The sequence below is a fragment of the Platalea leucorodia genome (genome assembly GCF_965183815.1).
Source record: "Platalea leucorodia genome assembly, chromosome: 20".
Classification (NCBI taxonomy): domain Eukaryota; kingdom Metazoa; phylum Chordata; class Aves; order Pelecaniformes; family Threskiornithidae; genus Platalea; species Platalea leucorodia.
Window position 1 is genome coordinate 2,704,936 of NC_138842.1, and position 23,604 is coordinate 2,728,539.

At 45.4% G+C, this 23,604-nt stretch overlaps 1 protein-coding gene across 3 annotated transcripts; it reads left to right on the forward strand.

The window, feature by feature from the left end:
- The first annotated feature begins 87 nt into the window (after positions 1 to 87).
- NFRKB (nuclear factor related to kappaB binding protein) lies at positions 88 to 23,311 on the forward strand. Of its 3 annotated transcripts, XR_014230253.1 has the most exons (28): positions 88 to 283; positions 842 to 995; positions 1,427 to 1,628; positions 1,724 to 1,851; positions 2,905 to 3,079; positions 3,280 to 3,381; positions 3,751 to 3,824; positions 4,244 to 4,328; positions 4,813 to 4,993; positions 5,196 to 5,304; positions 5,789 to 5,915; positions 6,819 to 6,884; positions 7,866 to 7,945; positions 8,030 to 8,073; positions 8,527 to 8,587; positions 9,422 to 9,596; positions 10,167 to 10,273; positions 10,740 to 10,863; positions 11,288 to 11,367; positions 12,045 to 12,265; positions 12,363 to 12,639; positions 12,971 to 13,189; positions 13,648 to 14,433; positions 15,162 to 15,268; positions 16,046 to 16,181; positions 16,952 to 17,224; positions 21,334 to 21,640; positions 22,534 to 23,311. XR_014230253.1 is itself a non-coding variant. In XM_082330767.1 (26 exons), exons 2-26 carry the CDS (start codon positions 861 to 863, stop codon positions 17,075 to 17,077), a joined length of 3,927 nt encoding a protein of 1,308 aa, XP_082186893.1. In that variant the 5' UTR covers positions 88 to 283; positions 842 to 860; the 3' UTR covers positions 17,078 to 18,148. The 3 variants fall into 3 exon arrangements, 2 of the variants coding, with proteins under 2 accessions (XP_082186893.1, XP_082186894.1); XM_082330767.1 differs by lacking the exons at positions 21,334 to 21,640; positions 22,534 to 23,311 and having other exon boundaries at positions 16,952 to 18,148; XM_082330768.1 differs by lacking the exons at positions 21,334 to 21,640; positions 22,534 to 23,311 and having other exon boundaries at positions 8,530 to 8,587; positions 16,952 to 18,148.
- The last annotated feature ends 293 nt before the right edge of the window (positions 23,312 to 23,604 follow it).

The following is a 23,604-nucleotide window of genomic DNA, read 5'->3' on the forward strand; positions in this document are numbered from 1 at the left end:
CGGCGAGCGGCTTCCGCCTTCCGCTGCGGGCCGCGTGCGGGGGCTTCCCGCCCCCGGCCCGGCCCAGCCCTCGCCGCCGCCGGGGCTGTGAGGAGCGGCCCGGGGCCTCCGCGGCGAGCGGCCGGGGGAGGCCGCAGTCCCTGCGGGAAGGGCTCCCCGGGCCTCGCAGCCGGTGGCGGGCCGCCGGGGCGGCCTGGCCGGGGGGTCTCGGGGTGCCTTCGGCAGAGCGGGGAAGCGCCGTACCCTCCGGACGCCGCTGTCACGCCCGGAGCCAGCGGAGCGGGTATGAAATCAGTTTCTTTTAATATGGTTTCTTACCGTCCGGCTCTGTTTTAAGCGTTTATTTTTATTCCTTGTTAATCTGTTCTGCGTGGTTCAATGCGTTTTTCCCCCAGAAGCGAGCCGGGGGGGCCTGGAGCTGCGCAGCTGTTCCCAGCTGTGCCTGAGGGCAGCAGGCCCGCCCCCAGCCGCAAATTCAACCGCAGAGAAACCCCAGCTCGGGCCCGCCGCTGGCTTGTGCACCTTAAAACCGCTTTCAGGGTTGAGGTGTCGTTTTTCGTGGTATTCAGCTCCGTTGACAGCAGCTCCTGCAGGTGGGAAGCCAAGCGACATGGGTCACCTGTCCTTCCCCAGTATCGGGGACGCACTGTCTGGAAAAGCATTCCTCTGTGTTGCAATTCAACAGTAACTTAATTCTGTAATATCTTACATATCTCACGGCCCGATTCTGTCGCTTGCGTTTAAACAACCACTTCGTCAAATGCGGCTTCTCGTTCCTCAGCTGGGGACGTGCCGGGGTTTGGGTTTTTCGGTTGTTGAGGGTTTTGCCGCTGTTGTTCAGGAGCGGGAGAGGGCGAAGGATGGACTCTCTGGATCACATGCTGACGGACCCCCTGGAGCTGGGACCCTGCGGGGAAGGCAATGGCACACGCATCATGGAGGACTGCATGCTGGGCACCACCAGGGTCAGTCTGCCTGAGGACCTTCTGGAGGACGTGAGTAGTGCGAAGATGCTTTACCTCTTCAGGGCCTTGATAAACAGTATGTGTAACTGCCTTTGTGGGGCTTACAGGGCAAAGTGAAAAGAGGGGAAATGTTTCTGACCGTCCTGGAAAAGGTGCCAAAAAGGGCTTTGATGAATATCAGGAAAACGTCTTAAAACTATTCTCTTATGTTCTTTTTCTACGTAACAATCTCTCTTATTTTAAAAATGCCTTTGAGAAAGTTGTTTGTTACAAGTTTTGAATTTATCGCTTGTCAATAGCATCGTTAATTTCCTCACCTTTCCTCCTTACTCTCTGTTTGCTGCATTTGATGAGACGCTGTCTCATGACTCGTGTTCTTTAACCGCAGAAAGCCGTAAGGGCTAGAAAATTGTCAAGGACGCAGATGCGTTTTCTTCACTATTGCTTTTTGCTTTCTTTAGCCTGAGATCTTCTTTGAAGTTGTCAGCTTGTCTACGTGGCAGGAGGTACTGACAGACGCGCAGCAAGACCACCTAAAAAAATTCCTGCCTCACTTTCCTGAAAACAACCGAGAGCATCAGAACAAACTCATCTCTGCGTTGTTCAGCGGCGAAAACTTCCGTTTCGGAAATCCTCTGCACATCGCCCAGAAACTCTTCCGGGGTCAGTAAGCGTAATAAAGCCCTGTGTATTTTCTGGGTTAAGTTCTCAACTAGCAGTTGATGAAAACTGAAGTGCTTTTTACCTCTTTCTTACAGATGGACACTTTAATCCTGAAGTTGTGAAATACCGGCAGCTCTGTTTTAAGTCCCAGTACAAACGCTACCTGAGCTCTCAGCAGCAGTACTTCTACCGACTGCTCAAGCAGATCCTCGCTTCCCGCAATGTGAGTGTCTTCGGGGCGCGGTCGTCGCTTTCTTGTGTCCTGTAACAAAGGGGTTGTCTTTACAACAAAGCGTTTTGATGTTTGTGCGTTCACAGTTCTCTGAGGTCTTTCCTTTAATGAATGCTGCTTCTCTGGGTGTCCAGTGGCCCCTATAATGTGAGAACACTAGAAACATTGTTATGTTTGCAAATTTAAGTGTTTGAAACTCTCATAGCTCTCGCTGGTGTATCGTGGCTTTTTTCCGTGCCCGCCTTGTCTCCCGCTTCCTGCATTTGCCCCTTTACACCTTACTGTCCTATTAACGAGTCATTCTGCCTTCATTTTCTGCCATGTCCGTCATTGTGAAACAGGTAAGGTTGCTAAATATGTAGTTGTATGAATTCCCCGGCTTGCTTGGGGACTGGTATAGAATAGATACAAAACTCTGATTCTGACGCCTGTAAATCCCCGATGAAATCTTCCTCTGTGGATAGTGTCGTCAGCTAATTGCTGCCAACTGAAATGCGTTTGTTGCAAATACTTGCTCGCTTATCATTTCGTTAAGCTTAGACGTTGAAACATATGGGATGTATGGATGAAGATGAATGTCTGCCATTATAAAACACCCTGCAGTGATATGGGAAAAAGAATACAGAAGTGTGTAGGAAGTTACTTCCTCGATAGCCGTAAGGGGTAAAATGTTTTCTTCAGAGGCAGATTTCCATGTTTGTGTTAGGTATTTGGCATGGAGACTGCACAAATCAATCTCAGATCAATGGTTAGGTTCCTCTCAACAGTCCACAGAACATGACAGTGAAGTATTGTACGCGGAGGTGAAGGTGCAGAAATTTCTTATTAGATCCCCCCCTTGCTTTCTCCCCGCTTTAAATGGTGGTCTGAAACGCTGGTCTTAAAATTGCATATATGGCGGATACTGACACGTTGTAAGGGTTACTTTATAAAGAAGTGAGGTGCTTCCTCCAAACATTAAACTTGCTGAAAGTATGTGAGTTGAGCTTACCTGTTCAGAGCTGTAGCTGAGACAGCTAATGCCACACGTATCTCATCTTCCAGTACTTGCTGGATTTAGCTAGGAAAGGAGGCCCCGATATGACCCTAAGGAGAAAGCACTTCTTGACGACGTACGACACAGAAGAACGAGACAGACGGACACATCGGCGCTACTTGAAGATTCTGAGGGAAGTGAAAGAAGAGTGTGGAGATACTACCTTGTCTTCTGATGAAGAAGGTAATGCCCTGGGCTGAACCAAAGACTTGAGGTGTGAATGGAGAAAGACAAATTTTTGAGGCGGGGACAGTGTCTTTGATAGAAGAATGGAAACTGGACTCCGGTTTTATTGGCTGTGATCTAATGAACATGGGGTAATAGAATTATGTAGATTGGTGCTAGGTCCTGCAGAAATAAATTTATTTGTCTGTTTATTTTAGATCTAAGCTCCTGGCCACCAAGTTCTCCAGCACGTTGTCCAAGTCCACCGGTTCCCCTGAGAGTGATCCCCACATTGTCAACCTTGGACATGAAAACAGCAGGTGAGAACCGAACTAGGGGTTGATACGGATTTAGGGGTGAGAATTACTTTGAGACCCTGCAAGAAATCAGTTTGAATCCTTCCAAAGGTTACTGTAATCAAGTCTGCAAACCCTTCGTGCAGCACAGCTGGCTCTCACTACTTTTCACTTCCATACTTGCGTCAGCAATGAGATCTGATGACCCAGGGAAGAAAGTATTGAAATAAGTTGGTTGATTAAAAGAACGAAATTCAAATAAGGAAAATTGAGTTATTGAAATCTGGAGATTGTTGAAAGTGGGAATGGACAGAAAATGGCATTCTAAGGAGTCTCTAATGTAACAATAATGGAAAACTCTGCAAAAAATCTCTGAATGTCTTTTCGTTACAGACAAGATAGAACTTGGGGAGAGTGATTTGAAGATGATGTTGAAGAAGCACCATGAGAAACGAAAACGTCAACCTGTAAGATGTCAAGAAGTCTGGGGGGTGGGACTACGTTTTATCCATCAGTCTTTTATCTGTTAGCCATAAAGTTCAGGGTACTTCCGGATGACAGAACGATTGCTACTTTTTTTGTGTGCGGCCACCTTTCAGCCATTTGTCATAACCTCTATTTAATTGTCAGCGTATATATGCAAATCCTGTTTATGCTTCTCTGTTTAGAAGGATTTTGTAATTTTAGCGATGTATTTTGGAGAGACAAAATTCTGGATTTGGGGGTTAGAAGACTTCCTGACTTTTATTGCAGTAAATAACTTTATAAGCTGATCCCGGATAAGTTTGGGGCATTTCAGTACTTGGGTTATCTCCTGTACCCTTGTTGCTATTTTAACACTTTGTCCTTTCCCAATTTTAATTTCTATCCCGTTGCCCTGTGTTAGGACCACCCCGATCTGGTGACGACAGACCTGACTCTTGAGGACATCATGACTCGAGTAAATGCTGGCAGGAAAGGTTCCTTGGCAGGTCAGTGGCTTGGACGCAGCACTTGCGCGCTGCATGAATGTAGGGTATCCCCTGTGTGTGAAAAGCTCGGGACGAAGGCGGTCTCGATAGATTGTTGTGTCCTTTTGCTCTTCATATAGTGGGCTAACCACTCTGCGGTTGTGAGTTGTTCCACTTCAGTGGCTCACAGACAACTCCAGTTTCCACTAAGTTTCTGATGAATTGGGGAAGGGTAATTTGTAGCTCTGCTCTAAGCAGTTACCTTTGCCTTTCTAATTTCACATACATTGGTTTAAAAAGTAGAGGTTTTCTATTAAAACAGAGTGCATTGAGGGGAAAAACAAGGATTCATGGAAAGGACTGGGAGGATGGAACGAACTGGTGGTGAATGAGTGCACACTACCCACGTTTTGAATGTATGTTTAAATAAATAGTTAATGATTCTCAATGAAATACGGTAAGAAGTTTTTCTCATTGTTCTTCTTACCTTTTATTGTATCTAAAGCCTTATTCGACCTTGCAACCCTCAAGAAAAAGGTGAAGGAAAAGGAAGATAAGAAGAAAAAAAAGCTGAAGATTATTAAATCCGAGGTGGAAGATTTGGCTGACTCTCTTAGCAATGCGGATGGAATCCCACCGATGTCTCAGGATCCTTCCCCCATCCCTCTGTCATCTGTCAAAGAGGAGTAAGTGCTTCGAAGGGCCCTGAACGCCTTGCACGGATGGAGAGAGAGCAACAGATGTGGCAGCTCAGATTTTTGCGGGACTTTTGCAGGCTTTGGTTTTGCGCAGCTTGGGATGGGTGTAACGTGTGGTGTTCATCTGTGTATACGAAGGTGAATATTTAGTCAGGGAACTTACTCTGCTTGTGTTCTCTTTCATTTGAAGACCTCTTGAAGAGATGAAGCCATGCCTTGGAATAAATGAAATATCATCCAGCTTCTTTTTCCTTCTTTTGGAGATACTGTTTCTGGAAGGACCTGCTACTCTTTCTGTGGTAAGGAACCGCCCACTTATCTAGGAATCTGTGCAGAAAGCAAAATTAGGGGATAGAGGGTTTTATAGCTGTGTCGTAGTGATTTTTCTCTAGAGTTGTCCTGCTGTAAATTATATTAGGATGTAGATTACATATTGAAGAAATAAAACCCTTTGGGAGTGCATACCACATTCTGTTTTTAACATGTTTCATAAATTTAGTCAGTTGAATCTGTAAGTCTTTCCATACCCATTCTTTAGATCATGGTTAGGTACCTTCTGTATATTAAGGGCAGAGACAGTGGGGAAGTTTTTTCCCCTTTTTGGTGTCTGTTGTCTGAAATACCGTGTTATGGTTACTTGAAAAAGTCAGGTGTGGGTTTGTTTTTTTTTATACATAAAAATCTTTCTGTCCCCTGGATATGTTTAGCTGTTTTGTTTTCTATTAAAACAGTCGTAGCTTAAAGTGTGAGATCTTTAACAGAATATTTCTTTTTCCTCTTCAGCTTGAAGATAAAGTTCTGGATTGGCAATCTTCTCCTGCCAGCGCACTAAATAACTGGTTCTCCTTTGCTCCTAACTGGTCTGAACTGGTTTTACCCGCCTTGCAGTACTTGACAGGTGACAGCAGAGGTAAGAATGGCTGTTAAGAATACTAATGATGCTTGTACCTCTGTTCTAATCAGTGCTGGTTTATATTACAGCTCAAATGAACTTTTAATTCATCACTACAATAAATCATTGTATTGTTGACAGCATTTCTATGATAGGCTTTACGGCTTAGACGTCTTGATTGCGGTAGACTTATTTTGCATGTGGGTAGTAGGTAAGATGCAGCTTGATTCCCGCGTATGTGAAAATGTGGGTGAAATTGCCTCTAGACAGACAGTTTGTCCTGTTCAGATCACGCGCTTCAGGCAGGATGATCGAAGCAGGAAGAAATTAGTCTCTTCCCGTTGCGAAGACGTTCTGGTGGTCTTTGGAGATAATAAAAAATAAACGAGATGATGCCCTGAGCCATCCCCTGGAAGCATGCAGTTGGGCCAGCTTTGACCTGGGGCTTGGACCAGTTAAGCTTCAGATGTTCCTTTCACACTAAATTATTCTGTGGTTCTCTTTTGCTTAGTGGGACGTTTTAAAGGGAGAGACAGTGTAGATTGTAGTGGCCTTTGCAACACGGATACTTAATATTCTCCGTAATGCTGGTGAATGCTGTAAATCCCGAGTTCGCCTCCCGTGAGCCCAGGAATGGTCACTGTACAGTAACAGTTCCTGGTGCCTCACAGCAGGAACAGGATCTCATCTGACAGCCTGTAGGTGAAGGACTCGTTATCCTGGTCTGTTCTTTTCTTGTGCTTGCACTGAGACGCTTGCCTTCCCTTTGGGCAAGTATAAATTTAGAGATGCGCTTACATAATCACTTAAAACGCTTTATCTGTCGTTATGAGTCTAACTCAACAGCTTGCATTACAGCGGTAGGATTTCGGGAGTTGGACGATTGTACGATGTCTCTGACATGCACATTTTTCATTGTAGATGTTCCTTCCAGCTTCTCGCCTTTTGTTGAATTCAAGGAAAAAACTCAGCAGTGGAAATTGCTTGGTGAGTATCTTGTGCTCTTCTATGATTTCTCCAATAGTAAAGGTTTTCATTGTTTTCTCCAGGACTTTCCTTTTCAGCTTGCTGCAGCCCAGAGCGAAGGACAGAGCTGTAAATTCATTGTTTTGGCCTTGCCTTTTCTTTTAGCTGAGCAAAGATGTGGTTTGGATTCGACGTTTTCACAACACGTTAGTAGCAGCAGCAGACAGAGGATAAATGAACAAAGGCACTGGACTGTATTTCTTTATGTTGCTGACCGAACCATGTTTATGTCACCCTTCAAATCTGTCTGAACACCTTCCTATTTTCCCTTCTGTAGAGCATTTCTTCCGATTATTCAGAGTAATTATTAATTATTACAGTTATAAATGAATTAAGCTTCTCTGTGGAGCAAAGGGATACTATTCCCATTTTTAAAAGTGGGAACCAAAGAGCAAATGGATAATCAATGTGCCCAGGCTTATACTGACTGAATTACAGCTGTCTTGCGTTTATGTTCGTTCCTTTAGCTACTAGGCAGAATTTTCCGTTCTTGACTATAGTGGTTCTAGTGATCATATTTGCAGGCTTAAACGGGCAGAGATTTGGAGTCAGGAAGCTATTCTTCTCGTCCCTTTCACAGTCTTTGGTGGAGGTTACGTAGGCATGTGTTTCTGCTCGTGGACTCAGTGATGGGGATTACTTTGGAGGGTGGGAGCCATCTGCGAGTATCAGGTGGCCGTGTCTCAAACAGTATCTTGCCCGCTGTGCCGGGAGTTGAAGCACCGTCCTTTGTACCAACACGGGAGAAGAACTAGGTTTTAGCGCTTTCCTAAGCCTGGATGTGTTCAAGTATTGAAATTGGAGCGTCTGTGAAGTGTGGAAGATGCCTTGTGACTGGTGATGCGTAGAGGGGGGGAAGGGAGCAGGAGATGACTGGGAAGTACAAGCAACCAGCTTCATAACAAATAAAGGACTTCTATTTTTCCTGATTTCTTGGACTAGGTTCTTGCCAAGATCATGAGAAGGAATTGGCAGCGCTGTTTCAGCTCTGGTTGGAGACCAAAGACCAGACTTTTTTCAAAGTGAGTCAGAAAAAAATCACCTTTTAGCAGTACAAAACCTGACTGGGTTATATCCAACATTGACATTTCTCTGTTTTTCGATAGGAAAATGAAGACAGCTCAGATGCCACAACCCCAGTTCCCAGAGTGTAAGTGTATAATACTGCTTGAAAGCTTTTGCAGTGCGTGCTAAAGGTATGAAGTTTGGTCCTTGTGCCTCTGGAGCTGAATGGTGGGTTGCTTAAAACAAAAAGATTTTACATCATGGGGCAGGAGGGCACTTGATAGTCTGATTTTATATATGCAGTAACTAGACTTCACAAAGTCAACTGATTTTTCTCCAAGCTCATGTATATTATCAGAGCAAACCTGCAATCTAACTCGTGTCGTGATAATTAGGTTATTTAAAGTCCTAGCTTACATTCAGGTAGTGCCTAGAGCGTATTTTAAGATCTCTGCAGGACTTATTTATATTGTCAAATGCTTTCAGAATTTGTTCAGAAGAATTTGCAGAAAGGGTGAGGTGACTAGTCCTTTGGGATGTTCTTCGGGACTGTTGTGGGCTTGTTGTTGCCCAGAACTGATGGTGACCTTTGTTTCAGAAGGACTGACTATGTAGTCCGACCTAGCACTGGGGAGGAGAAACGCGTGTTTCAGGAGCAGGTAAGAATGAATTCTAAACGCCCGTGTTGAAACAGTTGGCCACTAAAACAAGAGAATTTGTGTGGGATGGCAGTTTTATACTCTACACAAACTTTGTTAATGTAAAGAATTAGTATGTTTCTTCTGCCTTGAAGTAGGTATCTTGGTCTTACATAAAACTTGCTAACTATATAGCCTAGCTGCTTGCTTCAAAAGCACCTGGTTTTCCCATGGGTATTGGGCAAAATTAATTGGAATTAGTAGTGCCAACCTTTTTATCTCCTCTGCCGTCCCCCAGCATATGAGGATGGCTTGTCTCTGTATTTTTGGGGCATCTAAGAGTACAAGCAGAAGACAAGTGGCAATAAGTGCACCCATACACTTAGTTATCTTGTCTGTAGTAGATGCAAGTGTGTCTATTATAGGGTAAGCACATGATGACGATTCTTCTCCCTGGGGACATGTGCTGTGTGCATGGTAGAATATCCAGGTTAAATTTTGGAAATTTCTCTTTTGCTGGCTTAGAGGAGGAAGAAAGGGTTTGTTGTTGCTGGGGGAAGGGGTGTTTACTGGGCAGAAGGTGTATCCCTGGCACCTCTCTAGTCCGTGCAGCTGTTTATCAATGAACCTAAGGTATTGCACCTGCACACTTTGGTTAGGTGGTGCTTTATATTCTGCTTGAAGTAGTTCATGCTTGTCTTGATTCAAAATAAGTTTATACAGCAGTATTTGAGCCTTTAATTTGAAAAAAAACTTTGGAGAATGATAATAAATTATAATATAAATGTAGCACAGGCTTTAAGACTTTGCACTGTATGTTTCCCGCTACATTCAGTCCTCTGTCTCCAAATACAGGAACGTTACCGTTACAGCCAGCCCCACAAAGCTTTCACTTTCCGTATGCATGGCTTTGAGTCAGTTGTTGGTCCTGTGAAGGGGGTGTTTGACAAGGAAACCTCATTAAACAAAGCCCGAGAGCATTCTCTCCTGCGCTCAGACAGACCAGCGTATGTCACCATCTTGTCCCTCGGTAAGGTGATGGCCAAAAAAATTTTTCTAAACAAGAAAAGGGCTTCCCTGACCCCCCAAACAATGACTTTAGGAATCTACATTATAAAGGGAAAAGGTGGGCAGACTGGGGTGACGTAAGCGAAGAAGAGACAAATTTTATGGCATAGAAGTGATGAAACGCTGGGAGGAGGAATAACTAGAAAAGAAGGCATCTGTGTATTGCTGTTGATCTGAGAGAAAATGGGAAATAGAGAGGAGAGTCCATGCGGCTGGCTGAAGCTAAGGCTCACAGAACTGGAAAACAAAGAGCGGTGGTTTCAGTACACTGTTGTGAAGCTGGGGCGTTGCGAAGTCATTCTGGGGTTCAGTGCTGTTCCCCAAGTTCATCACTCCTAGCACAAAGCCGGCACAGTTGATGTACTTTAAAATGGTCCTTTATAATCTCTGAGGGATCGTGGGGGCTAGATTTTAGTAAGTAGGCACTACGAGAGCGGGGATAAGAGAGCAATACCGAAATGTATCTGCCGACGTACTTGAATACAGCTGCCTAGTTCCGGCTGGAAGTTTAAGCTCCGATTTTGTATTTCAGTTCGCGATGCTGCTGCTCGCCTTCCTAATGGAGAAGGAACTCGTGCTGAAATCTGCGAGCTGCTTAAAGATTCCCAGTTCCTAGCTCCCGATGTCACAAGTGCTCAAGTAAGTTGGATGTCACGTCTAGCCTCAAACGGATTCTCCTAAAAATACACTGCGCAGACCTGGGCAGTATTCGGTGGCTGAGGCCCAATAGTTTTTTATGCTGCTTTGACTAGCGAATGAGAGCTATGTTCTGTTCTGGTGAGCTGCTGCAAATCCGCACCGAACTCTGGATGATGAAAAAACAGCTAGAAAAGCCACAGAGTTAGCACTGTGTCATATATCTGCTCAAATTTTAGATTCAGAAACAGTCAATTTTCAGAGCGCTCGGCTTTGGTGGAAGCTCCGTTTAATCCAAGGTGGCAAACAGCATCCTGTGCTGCAACATCTGCTCTCAGTCAGTTCTTACTCAAATGGATTGCTACCAGCTTACTCCGTTTTTATGCGAAAAAGGATTGCTTTTCTATTCGTGACTTTTGGCTAGCCCAACCAGGGACACCTTGTAATTCCGTGAATTCTGAACTTTCAGGTTAATACTGTTGTTAGTGGTGCTCTGGATCGATTACATTACGAGAAAGATCCCTGTGTGAAATACGATATTGGACGCAAGTTGTGGATCTACCTGCACCGGGACAGGAGTGAGGAAGAGTTTGGTAAGCCTGGCTTGGTGATATCTTAAGAATTGAAAATGTTTATAAATCTCTTGAGCTTCTTCAGTCCAGCTGGATAATGAACATTAATTTGTGAGTCTAGCTTTTTCCTCTAGTCAGTTTGCTAATGTTAGCCCACCAGCACTTACATCCAGTCTTGCAGAGCAGTGTGTCAGGTTGAAGTATTTGTTAGAAAAATAGCATCCCGTGTGCAAGAACTGCAGATGTATGCGTACATTCACAACTTCTTATGTGTCTTTGCTTCAGCCTTTTTGGCTAATTTTACTTGGTATTTTTCTTTGCACTATTATGTGACAACGTGTGTTTGATTTCTTGTCTGAAGATGAACTTACAGTTCTGAATTGGCCTCCTTGTTAAATCGGTTTGCTTGGGTTCAGGAGCTCTAACCATTAATTTATATTTGCAGAACGGATCCACCAGGCTCAAGCTGCCGCAGCAAAAGCCAAGAAAGCTCTTCAGCAGAAGCCAAAACCTCCGGCTAAAATGGTAAATTTCTTTGCACAGATGCGTTTGGGATTGGGAAGGAGGTGTGGACTTAACTTAATCCATAAATTCTGCATCCATAGTGGCTGATGAAAATTCCCACTGAGTTACCAGTTCATTATGTTTATGAATGTCAGCGTTAGTCTAGCGCCAGTGCGCAAAATGAAGAGGACAAGAGGGGACTTTTACACCTCCCAGCTTCCGCTGTTATCCTTGTTGATCTCAGCAGAAAGATGAATGGAAGTCATTTGTGCTCCCTGTCTTAGGGATGGTCTTTCAGATCTAGTTTTGAGGTTAATTTGCAGCAGAGTGTGCGGAACGTGTCTGCTGCTGTCCCCCTTGCTGTGCTGAAGCTGTCAGTATAGTTTTTTGATATCAAATATCTCTAAAGTAGTTGGCTGTTAGCAAATTAGCCAAGGTGGAAATCTGCATGTTATGAATGTTTGTCGCTGCTGAGATGCACTTCTCCCTAAGAACAGGAGCAGTCAAACGCACCAGCCCACTCCTGGCGCGATTGAGGAGAGCAGACAGTCAGTCATCTGTGATTTCAGGATTTAGCACCGGGGCATCATTCATAACCATACAGAACTCGGCTTAAAGTGCTCAGCCCACTCTCTAGAGTGCAGCAGTCAAACTCAGTTTTTGTAAAGACCTTCATGCTTGACGTGGTTTCTTGGCAGAAATCTAGTAGCAAGGAGAGTTCTGTGAAAGCACTCCCCAGCAGCGCATCGGAGCCCAGTCAGCTGAGCCTTAGTGACTCCAGCATGCCACCAACTCCCGTGACTCCCGTGACACCAACTGCACCAGCATTACCAGCAACGCCTATTTCACCCCCACCAGTGTCTGTGGTTAGCAAGAGTGTATCTAGTGCTGGATCAGAGCCAGCAAAACCCAGCCAAAGGTACTTCTTCTGTCTCGTACATTGCTTGTGAATGTTACTGGTTATGTTCTCAGTCATCTGCATCTTTGCTGACCTACTGGCTTTATCTTTTCTGTAGTGTTCTTCTGGTATCATCCCCTACCATGCCACAGCTTGGGACGCTGCTTTCCACAGCCCAGAGTTCGCAGGCACAGCCGGGGCCGCAGCCGCCTCCCACGCGGGTGGTAAGTCACACCACCTCCTCGGGACTGCCGCAGGTCCGGGTGGTCGCTGCCCAGTCCGGCCTCCCAGCTGTGTCTCAGCAAGCCCCGGTGGTAACCCAGCAGCAGCCACCTACACCAGTGCCTCAAATCCGCGTTCCAGCTACAGCCACGCAAACCAAAGTGCTCCCTCAGGTGAGTTTGGCTGCATGGAAATGGTGGGGTAGCTCTGACTTCTAATCTGACTACTTCTAGTATTTCCGTGTGGTGCACAGGGATTACTTGCTCGCTTGGAGCATGCAGTAACTGCGGGGCAGGAGCATAGAAACGGTTGTGCATAAATAGTGCTGTTCAGTGCTCCTTTTTTCCTCCCTATTGCCGATTTATGCGGCACCATTAAATTGTGCGTTTCAGTAAAAAGTCCATAAAACTTGCAGGCTATAAGGCACGAGACAAGAAGAGTAAATTATTAGCCTGTTAGTAGTGCGTTAGTCTGCTCCTAGGCTGCCTCTGTGTCTTTCCGTAGGCTGTGATGACTCTGCCGGTAAAAGCTCAAACCAGCCCGGTGCAGGTGCAAAGACCAGGAAGCTCCGCGACAGGACAGACAGGCATCACCGTGACAGGACTGTCCGCAGCGCCCAGTCCTGCTGTAAAGCCGGTAACCAGCTCCCCAGGCAGTTCTGCTACAAGCACCTCCTCTACCACTGTCATCCAGAACGTAGCTGGCCAGAATATCATCAAGCAGGTGAGAAGAGAGGGAGAGACAAGGAACTGGGCTCCACGACCCAGTCGTTTCCTGTGCGTTGTGGCAGACGTGATAGGCAGATGTGAAAAGATAGCGAAAACTGTAGTGAGCCGTAATGCTGTATGAGTTATTGACCGTACAGATTTAGGCCGTTGCTGGTTTGGTGTATTTGAGCCCCATCTTCACGTACTGGTAAAAGATGTGTTAGTCCGAGGTTAACCATCTTCAGATGTCGATCTCGTTTTCATTCACGTTGTTTGAAAGAGCAGCTCCACGGTATTTTGTGTTTTATATGGTTTTGGGAATGCCATCTGATACGCAACCAAAACTTATTTTCAGTCGTGTACTGAGTGCTAGCATCGTGCCTCTGCAGTTCTGATGGGAGGAAGCATCCTGTTGGGAAGTTGTACTTTGACTGTCTCCTGGTTAGGTACAGCGGTTTCTCTGGTCTCTTCCAGGTGGCTATTACAGGACAACTTGGCATGAAGACCCAGCCTGGAAGTGGCATCCCACTCACAGCGACCAATTTTCGGATCCAAGGAAAGGATGTGTTGCGCCTGCCCCCGTCCTCTATCACCACAGACGCGAAGGGACAGACTGTGCTGCGGATCACCCCGGACATGATGGCAACCCTGGCCAAATCTCAAGTCACTACTGTCAAACTGACTCAGGACCTCTTCACAGCAGCTGCGGGAAGCAGTGCTAGCGGGAAGGGCATCTCTGCAACTTTGCACGTGACATCCAATCCTGTCCAGACTGCTGATTCTCCAGCCAAGACTAGCACGGCCACTTCTGCTTCTTCCAGCCCAGCTGGAAGCACGGTGGTTAAAGTGACTCCTGACTTAAAGACTGCAGAGCCAACAAGCTCCGCTTTCCGCCTGATGCCCGCTCTGGGCATGACTGTGGCAGATCAGAAGAGCAAAGCCATAACTACGGCGGCATCCACTGAGGCCAAGCCGGCTGCTACTATAAGAATCGTGCAGGGGCTGGGGGTGATGCCGCCCAAAGCTGGGCAGACTATTACGGTAGCTACTCATGCTAAGCAAGTGCCCTCTTCCTCAGCAGTGAGCGTGCCTGGCACAGTCCATACCTCAGCTGTCTCTTTACCAACCATGAGCGCCACAGTGTCGAAAGCAGTTGCTGTGGCCTCGGGAGCTGCTGGGACTCCCATAACTATAGGCACAGGAGCCACTGCTGTGCGGCAGGTACCCGTCAGCACCACAGTAGTATCTACATCCCAGGCAGTAAGTAATGCTAACTTTTTTCTGGAGGTGGGTGAAAAGGGGAATGCTGAAATGTACTGATGGTTTATGTCTGAAGACTTCTCTTTACGTCCACAGAGCCTCAAATTAAGCACTGTAGAATGTGGGTCTGCAACTAATTTCATGGTGTTGGAATTGTAGCTAAATGCTGAATGACCAGAAAGCAGTCAGATATGTCTTCCCTTACCTCCTGTTGCGAGTGAATGAAATAAACTTTGCTTATCTAAAGTCCTACCTCGTGCAGCTCAGCGTCTTGCCCCACGCCTCTGAAATAATTTCCCTTGGAATGGTGTCAGAACTAGAAGTGCTTGTTACTTGTATTAACTTCTTTACCGAATTCCCTGTTTAATACAAATTTAATGTCCAAAGCTGGAGGCACCGTAAACGGTATTGTGAAAGCTGAATAAGCTAATTGACATTGCCAGAGCTTCCTAAGGATAAAAATCATGGACGGATGCAATGAGCCTTCCCAGAGTAATATTGTGGTGCAAAGATGATGTGGGTTTTCAGGGCTGAGGCAGCTGTGAAGTGAATGAGATGGAGGTGAATTTTAATGAGCCTGAAATGGAGCACAGATTTCATCAGCAAAGCTGCTGTTGGTTTCTACTCCCAGGACTCCTAAAAAGCCAGCTGAGTGGTAATTGCATGTTGTCAAGCAGTTTCTCTGCTGAACTCCCCGCCGCTCCTCATGTGTTCTTCAACTTCTCTAGGGTAAACTACCAGCACGAATAACAGTGCCTCTGTCAGTGATCAGCCAGCCTGTGAAAGGCAAGAGTGTGGTGACTGCCCCCATCATCAAGGGCAACCTTGGGGCCAAGTGAGTATTTTACATCTGGTAGTTTTGCTTTAGAAATAGGCTGCGGAAGGTCTGTGTTCAATAGGTTCCTGGGGACCTAGCAAGCAGAGGGGGGCACAGACTCGCAGTCCGTTAATAGGTCCATTAGCTGCAAGGAACTGAATGAATATGGTGTATGGCAATGAGAGTATAATCTTTGTTTAGGTGCCCCGAGGTGTAGGTTCTAGCAAATGCACTGAAGAAAAAATGTTACGTGCCTTGAAGCCAGCTATTAGATTCCTTCTCTGTGTTTGATCAAGAATTGACCTGGTGACGTACCTAAAAATACGTGTAATCTGAGGCCGTCTCTCCATTAAAGAAACCAGAGAAGTGTTAACTGCCTCAGTGAAAATTCCTCTGGCATTCAGATATTGAAGTCTCTTTGTTTATTCTTCCATGAATTCTGGTAGTGTCTCCCGTAATTAGTATTTCAAGGCAGAACACTCCGTGCTCGGCTGTTTTCTGCGTTCCTTGAGAAGTGTTCAGGTCTGATCAGACTAACCCGGTGATGTGCACAGTCCAGAATTAGAGGGTTTAATTCGTGTGATAAAGTAATTCTCTATCATAGTGATAAATGTTGACATAAACTTGTCACTTGTGTATTTGCCAGTTTTGTGGGGGGAAAAAAAAGCCCGCTACTTAAAATCATTAGGAAATTAGGTAACTTTAATCTCCTAGCAACTGAAGAACAATCTGTGAGTCTGAAAGACCTAGCCTGCTGTGCTGTTTACTAACCTTTCAACAATTCTCTTTCCTTAGCATTAGTGGATTAGGTAGAAATATCATCCTGACTACGATGCCAGCAGGGACAAAACTGATCGCTGGGAACAAGCCAGTGAGCTTTCTGACTGCACAGCAACTGCAGCAGCTGCAGCAGCAAGGCCAGGCCACGCAGGTAACGGCACCTAGAATGATAATATTATTTGCTTTTTTATGATTTAACATCACCTGAGGACTTTACACTTGATACATGGGGTTCTGTAAAAAGTAAAGGTACATAGCTCGGCTGTAGTGTCTGCATTAAGCGCATGCAGTGCATCATCTCCTTTACCTTCCCTCTATCCGGATACGTTTTTAAAATATTTTTAAAGCACTGATAGTATAATGAATGTAAACCCCAAAACCCTGTCAGGAAATGTTCCCAACTGCTTAAAGGTTTGTTTCTATACGCTTGCCTCTTTTTGTAGTGCTTTGTACTTTGGCTTCTGTGGGTCACCATTTCTTGAAGAAATCGCAGCGCTTCTTTGCATATCCATCTTTCTGTCTGGAAACATAGTGTTCTGTAGTTCCAAAGAATTAATCTGCGTTGAGAGCTGCTAGTAACAAGTCTGTAGAAGTGAAGTATCCGGTGGACCAGAGTCCTTCTTCTGAAAACTTGTAAAAGCAGCTGAAATGTCGGTTTTTATTCAAACTAGTTTTTACTTCTTCCTCTCTAATGTTGAGATCTCTTACGGCCATCCCACGTGAACAGTGGATGGAGCGATCTTCTTGTGACAGACTCTGTTCTTGATGTGTTTTGGTGCTTGGTCTTGTTCATATACCTGAATTTTTGTTGGCAGCAGAAACAGATAATTTACCAGCGCCTCAGAGTGCGATGCGAGTGCAATGTGTCACCGGGTTGTTCTTGACACGATTTGAGCTTTTTTTTCTTTCCATTTCAAACAGGTTCGAATTCAAACGGTACCAGCCTCCCATCTCCAGCAGGGAACGGTGTCTGGCTCTACTAAAGCAGTTTCCACTGTGGTTGTGACAACAGCTCCATCTCCAAAACAGACCCAAGATCAGCTATGAACACTGGTTTGAAAATGGATCGCTTTCCAAGAACTTCCCTGGTCATCCTCCACCCAACCGCCCAAGACTACCTAACCGCAGGCATGGCTAGGGATCGGACTGGATTCTGTCACGTTGCTTGTCTGGAGTCAGCATTGTGATGTCTAGGTAGAAATTTCACAGCAAAAGATGCTGTAACTACAAAACAACATGTTTCAGTCCAGATGTGTAAAGCCACGTGCTGTGGCGTTGATCATTTAAGAAATGTCTTCCTTTTCTTTGTTCTCTTCCCATCCAAAGGGCTTTTTGCAAATATCGTTTCCGTGCATTTTGGGTTGTAGACAAAGCAGTTGATCTTGGGTCTTCCTTAACCAGGGAAACTTGTAAAGTCATGAAGAAGATGCCTCCTTTTGCTGGAGTCTAGCTGTCACTACTTTTATATAGGTGATTTAGGATGGTGGCTTGGACACCAGAGTTTGTTTGTAACATAGCCTGGAAGTAGATCCCTGACACATTCAGTGTACTATTTATAGATGTTTTAAATACCTCTCCCTTCTCTCTGAGCTCAGACTTCTTTTGAACAGATACCGCTTCCACGTCAAATTTCTGTCAAAGGCAGGATGAGAGTCAAGAAGGTTTTTCCTGTAAAAAAGCTAGTAACCGTGGGGAAGAGTGAGAAGTGGAGGAGATAAAGTCATTGGGCGAACAAGTCTGTCAGCACATGGGAATATAGTGGAAAGGAAAAAGAAAGTGTTCACCGGAAGGATCCTCCGTTAGTTTTCCTCAACAAATAAACCTTTTTATCGGTCAAAAAAGACGGTAGCTTGTTTTAAAAGTTTGGAATATGTTTTCAGATATACCCAAACTGTAGTCTCTTGGACTCAGAAGAAATATTTTAACCCATGGTCCTGGCCTTTAGTTTTGTTTTTACCTTTGCAATTTTATCTCTATGCGTAAATTTGTTTGAATTTTGCACATACCGGAGATGGATTTGTGGCTGTTCTGACATGACCTTGAAGCTTTCTCGGAATGAGATCAGAAGACGTGTTGGACCAGGAGAAGAATAAAAGGGCAGAAAGCCTTACAAATCTCTCTGCCATCTCTTTTCGGTTTTGTACAGCTTGTTGTTTTGTGTACAATGATTGTCTAGCTTGCCAAGGGCTAATAGATTGTCCATCTTCTTTGTAAGATGGTTCTTTTTAACCTGGTTTCTCTTGTAGTCCTTTTTTAAAGTATGTGGTTTGCTCCGAGTTACACATTATTGAATATAATTATTTAAAGAACCAAGTCTTATAGTTGAGTGCTCTCCAGCGCTGGCTGAACTGCGTGGCTGGAGCTGTGCGTGTTGCTGTTCAGAACCGCCGCGCCTGAGCGGAGCAGGCGGTTTTGCTGGGCTTCGGGCTGGGTGTGTCGGTCTGTCTGTACCATAGCTAGCTGCTTCAGGGGTGGGCTGGAGGAAACCGGGTATTTCGGTAAAAAAAGAAGTGGCTGGCTGCAAGTGTTGAATAAGCAGAGCACATCAGTACACCCTTGGAAAGCAGGCACTTGAATTATGGTTTATATCCCTCGGGAACAGAATCTGGAGTGATAAAGTTTTCCTGTCCTACTTTGCCAATTTTTATACCTTTTTTTGTACGTTAAACTATTGACTAAGGAGGCAGCAGAAAGGTTTGGGAGGGAGGCGAGGACGTTCTTGAGTCCTTTTAGTTGTGAAGTTAAAATAAGAAATGAGAGAGATGACAAACAACTTCCTGGTGTTGCTTATGTGAAAGAGCCTCTAAATCTAAAACACAAGATAATCCTGCTGTGTTAGTTCTGTTCATGATTAATAAAGTTCTTCAATGTCAAAACCTACAATCAAGTACTGAAAGATGGTTACAGTGTGAAGCCCCTTAAATTTCTGTGAATCCTCTTGCAAGTAACTGTGAATTTGTCACTGGACACAGGAGGCTTTGGCGCAGTATTGAGTTCAACAAAACAAGAAACCTGCATCTAATCCCACGAGTTTAGCGTCTCTCAGATTGCTCCTGCTACTGAGTTTTTAGAGTCTTGCTGTTCAGGTCAACGCCATCTCCTTTCTTCCACGTCTGGCTGTGCGGAACTGGTTGCTAACCTGTGAGCAACCTTTGCAGTCATTGCTGCTTCGCCGAAGCCCGTTCTGTTTGCCTTTGAAGCTTGTGCTCTTTGGGGAAAGAGCATCCGTCCCTATGTGCGCTTCTTACTTCGAAGGACCAGGTGCTGGATTCAACAGTACGTGTTTGCTTCCAACTTTGAAGAACAAAGTACAGCCTGTTATGGTTCAGCTGCCACCTGTCTGATGAGTTGCTTCCACTCTGGTTGAAAAATAACCCTTAACTTCTGCACTTAAAGAGCCCTTGCTTTTAATAAGTAACCTTTAACTCCTACACGGTAGGTTGAAGGGCAGCGAGGGGCTCAAGTTCTATTTTTGGTGTATGCTGGGACTGGGTGAGGGTATATTTAAGCTAGACGGTGTTCCTCGTGGTGTTTGCTCCTACGTCCTCTTGCTCTGACGTCTGTTCTGGATGAGCGCTACAGTCAGAGCTGCATAGGGGAGCCTGCGCGCAGAGGCGGGCGGCCTAGAGAAAGCATTAAGCTGGTATTACCCATTTTCCGTCTGTTTGTCCTGCCTGAAAGTGAAGGGGCTTGCAGTCTGATGCATCTTTGCCATTACCTTTTTTAATTAAAAAATGGAAGTACGGCCGGTTTCCGTCACAGTGAGGTGCTCACTAGAGTTACCCAAGAGCCCCGATTATTTCTTAAAAACTGCAGATCAGATGTTTATTTCCAGCGAGAGAATATCACGTAATCATTGCTTACAAGAACTGAGCGTGACTACACAAACTGCCAAAGGCCATTTAAAGCCTTTCTAACCTTTATTTTAACAACTGCTCTGTTTTATTTAAATCATGGGGGAAATCTCTATTTATATACCTCAGTAGGATGCCCTGATAACCCAATGAACTCACCTTGGGGTTACTTCAAGTGTCCGTTTTCAAAAGCAATAGCTCATTGGCCATCAACCTGCATATTTTTAAGAGTTGATCTTTGTTTTCCAAATGCCTTACAGTGACTGGCATAGTTTTTAGGTAAATACGGAAACCTCGCTGCTACTTTTTCACATGGCAAACCTGAACCAGAGAAACCAGAACGAAGTCGCAACAGACTCAGCTCTTGTCCCCAGTCCTGGGTTTGGCACACGGTGCCTGACCTCAGGACCATGCTGGCTCAGTACTGTTCGCATAGCACGATACAGGACGGCAGTCTGAAATTCAGGACTTTTGCCCCGCCACCTTAAACACAGCGTCTTGTTGCAGACTGGGCAGAGCTGTGGGGAAAGGCGAACGCGCTGCTGTGTCCTAGGTGGAAACTGGCTCGAACAGAAACGGGGGTTAATTCTGTAGCTGCTGGGTAGCAACCAATTTATCTCGATCTGAGATTTACTTGAATCGTAGTTGTGTGGGTAGGTCGGATGTGTTGCGCATCAAAGGGGGTCCTCAGCGCTGCACTGGCTCATTCAACGGTAGCCTAATATATCGTTCACTCATTTGATAAAAGCTTCAGGGTAGCAGCATTATAGCTAATGAAGATTTTTGAGTACAAACTTAGCATCATCATTTAATGGGAGTTTTGTGAATGTGTATTGAAATGTGGGGGCGTTTTCGCAAACCAGGGTTTTCTCCCACCCTGCCTCTCGCTGTGCAGCCCTGCTGTGTACCAGTAAGTGATGGGATAGCTGAGGATAACAAGGAGCAAAAGAACCATATACTTTGCAAAAGGAAAATTACGGTCTCCAGAGGTGGTAGGCTGGATTCATCTTTCTTAACTTGTGCTTTCAACTTCTGGATGGAGCAATCTGAATTGCTCACCCTAGGCTGCGTTTGCAGCCACTGATGCCTCCGGAGGGCAATTCGTTTGAGCCCCCTCCAGTTCTTCATGTAGGATGAATCACTATAACCATTTCTTTCTGCGGACTGTAAAAAGAATTCTGGATGAGTAGCTTAAATTTGGACTTTTAACGATTTAATTTGGGAATGATGCATCTTGTGTAAAGTGACCCATTCGATGCAGATTAATCCAGTTGAGCATGGATTAATCTCGTATATGGCATCCTGCGTTGAGGCCAAAAACCTGCTAAATCAGAGGGAAACATTTTAAGAACCAATCTGTTTCCTTCTGTCTAGAAGTGATCACGAAACCAATTTGGTAAGCCTTACATCCGTATCTTCTAACGTTAATTTCTTCTCACTGTCCTCCAGTTTGCAAGACCTGGAGCAAAATAACTCACCTGCCAGAACCGAGATCCTTGAAGCAGAAACATACTGGTCTTCAAGAGCTCCAGGATCGGAGAGTTTTGCAACAACACTTAAAGAGCAGAAGGTGCCAACCAAATACAGGAGGGAGCATCAATAAGTGGATGTGCTGGTCCAGAGCGAGGCCGTCACGGCCCAGAAAATAGAAGAGCAAACCTGCCGAAGGTCACGCTGTTTTACCTGTCGTGCTGATGCTGCTTGAAGAGTTAACAAGGACCTGGAAGCGAGGACCTGCAAAGATGTTTGAAACTCGGTAAGTGACGTTAATGCGTCGGTGCGTCATTCTGAATGAATTTTTGGCAACGGGGGAAAATTTTTCAGTTTGTGCTTGGGGAAACAATGGCTACTTGGTATTTACGAGATGTACATACGAAAATATGCTTCTACGCATAGAACAACATGCTTGATTATGAAAAAAAGTATTTGTACTGTGGACTTTTCAACTGCTTAAGGGTTGCTTATAAGCCTATGGTGAGAATTGTTGTTGTGTTCTCAGTTATACAGTGAAATTATGGGTATGGGCAGATGGTCCAAAGCCCTTGAGTCACTGCAACTTTATGAATTACCGATCTCCCTTTGCACTGCTTTGCTCACGTAAGGAAATAAGTTCTGTTTCATAGCTGGGGTGGCCTGAGTAGCTTGAACGATAAGCAATACCTTGGTAAGCCATCGTATCGAGGTTTGCTTTTAACAGTGTTCCTGCACTGAAAGTGCACTTCCAGCTTCGGTTGGCCCCTGTAATGGCTGTGAAGGGGTCTTAAAGCTGGTGCTGGTGCGAAGCAGCGAGGGAGGCGGTTACGTCAGTTTTAGTGTCGCAGCGTTGTGTGTGTGTTCTCTGGAGGAAGCTGGTAGCTTACCAAAAATCATAAACCTAACTGGGTGGTTGTTCCAAACATGCGCTAGGACAGCTGGGCAGGTGGGAAGGTGTTAATGTGCAAAGCTGAGGATTTCTCCAAAAGCCCGAAGCGCTTCGTTGTCGCAAAAATAGCACTCTGTTCCTTTGAAGGGCAACACGAAAGCGTGGTCTGTGTTTTTAGATAGCTGTGACCGAGAGAGAGAGCCCCCAGCCAGAGGGGCGAGTCCTTTGTCATTAGAAAGCTGAGTTTGCGTCTGGTTGATAGGATTTATGCTATTTTTATTTTTCAGCTTGTGTTGCGGCGGTGAGTCGACGTGATGTGGGCAGGCTGTAAGGGTACTGTATCTGTTCAGAGTCAGCAAACCCAGGAGCTCCTTCCAGTAGGAAGAAAGCTTTCATTGACTATGTCTGCACACCTGGATTTTAACCATTTCAGCAAGAAGGATCGGTGTTTGCATTAGGACCGGATTTAATCCCTGCTTATGTGTTTCCCGCTTTTTTCATGATATAAGCCAAGCATCCCAGAGAGCAACAACTAATTGCCTGGGAACCACTGTTCCCAGCTCACTGATTCTTCAAGAGAAGCGCTCTCTTCTCCCAGTGGTCGAGATGGGTTGCAAGGTGAGGCAGGTTTCCCAACATCTCCCTGACACCTGGTGGAAGGAATCTGAGGGCTCTCCTTCAGCCCATGCACCGCCTTTTCCCCACCAGTACTTGTGAGCCAGCAACAAACGTCTGAGCTTCAGACAACTGGTAGAAGAGCCACGAGAAAGCAAGTCAGAGCTTACCAATTTTTCATGCAATGAGGGAGATCTAGGTTGGATGTTACGAAAACTCACAGAAAGTAGGGACACCTTAATGCTAGAATAGATTGTCTTGGGAGGAGGGGAGTTTCAGACAAACATTATACATAGCGATCCGACTTTTGGGGTGGAGAATGGACTAGAGCAGGTCTGCAGGCCTGATCCAGTCAGCACGGTGTTTCATCCAGCCTGCCAGCTCATCCCGGAGAGGACTAGCATCGTCCAGGAGAGCAGATACTGCTTCTCACCTCTGACAGACTGAACTCCGGGGGTAAGTTTGCAGCCAGTTTTCCTGCTTTAGGCCGGGCCTATTAACAGCATGTGCAGCCTTACCGTGCCCCGCTAGAGAGAAAGCTGGAAGAACATCAGGCAATTAATTGTCTGAAAGACAGTAGGAGCTGGACCATAAACCGGTAAAAAAACCCATGCCGCATCCCTTTGGCCTCTGCACCGACAAAGTGAGGGAAATAAGAGGAATAAGTGAAAAGTCAAAGCTGCGTCTTTTTTGTTTGGGTTATAAACAGCTGAAGTAACGCCAACACAAAGTCTGAACTTCTG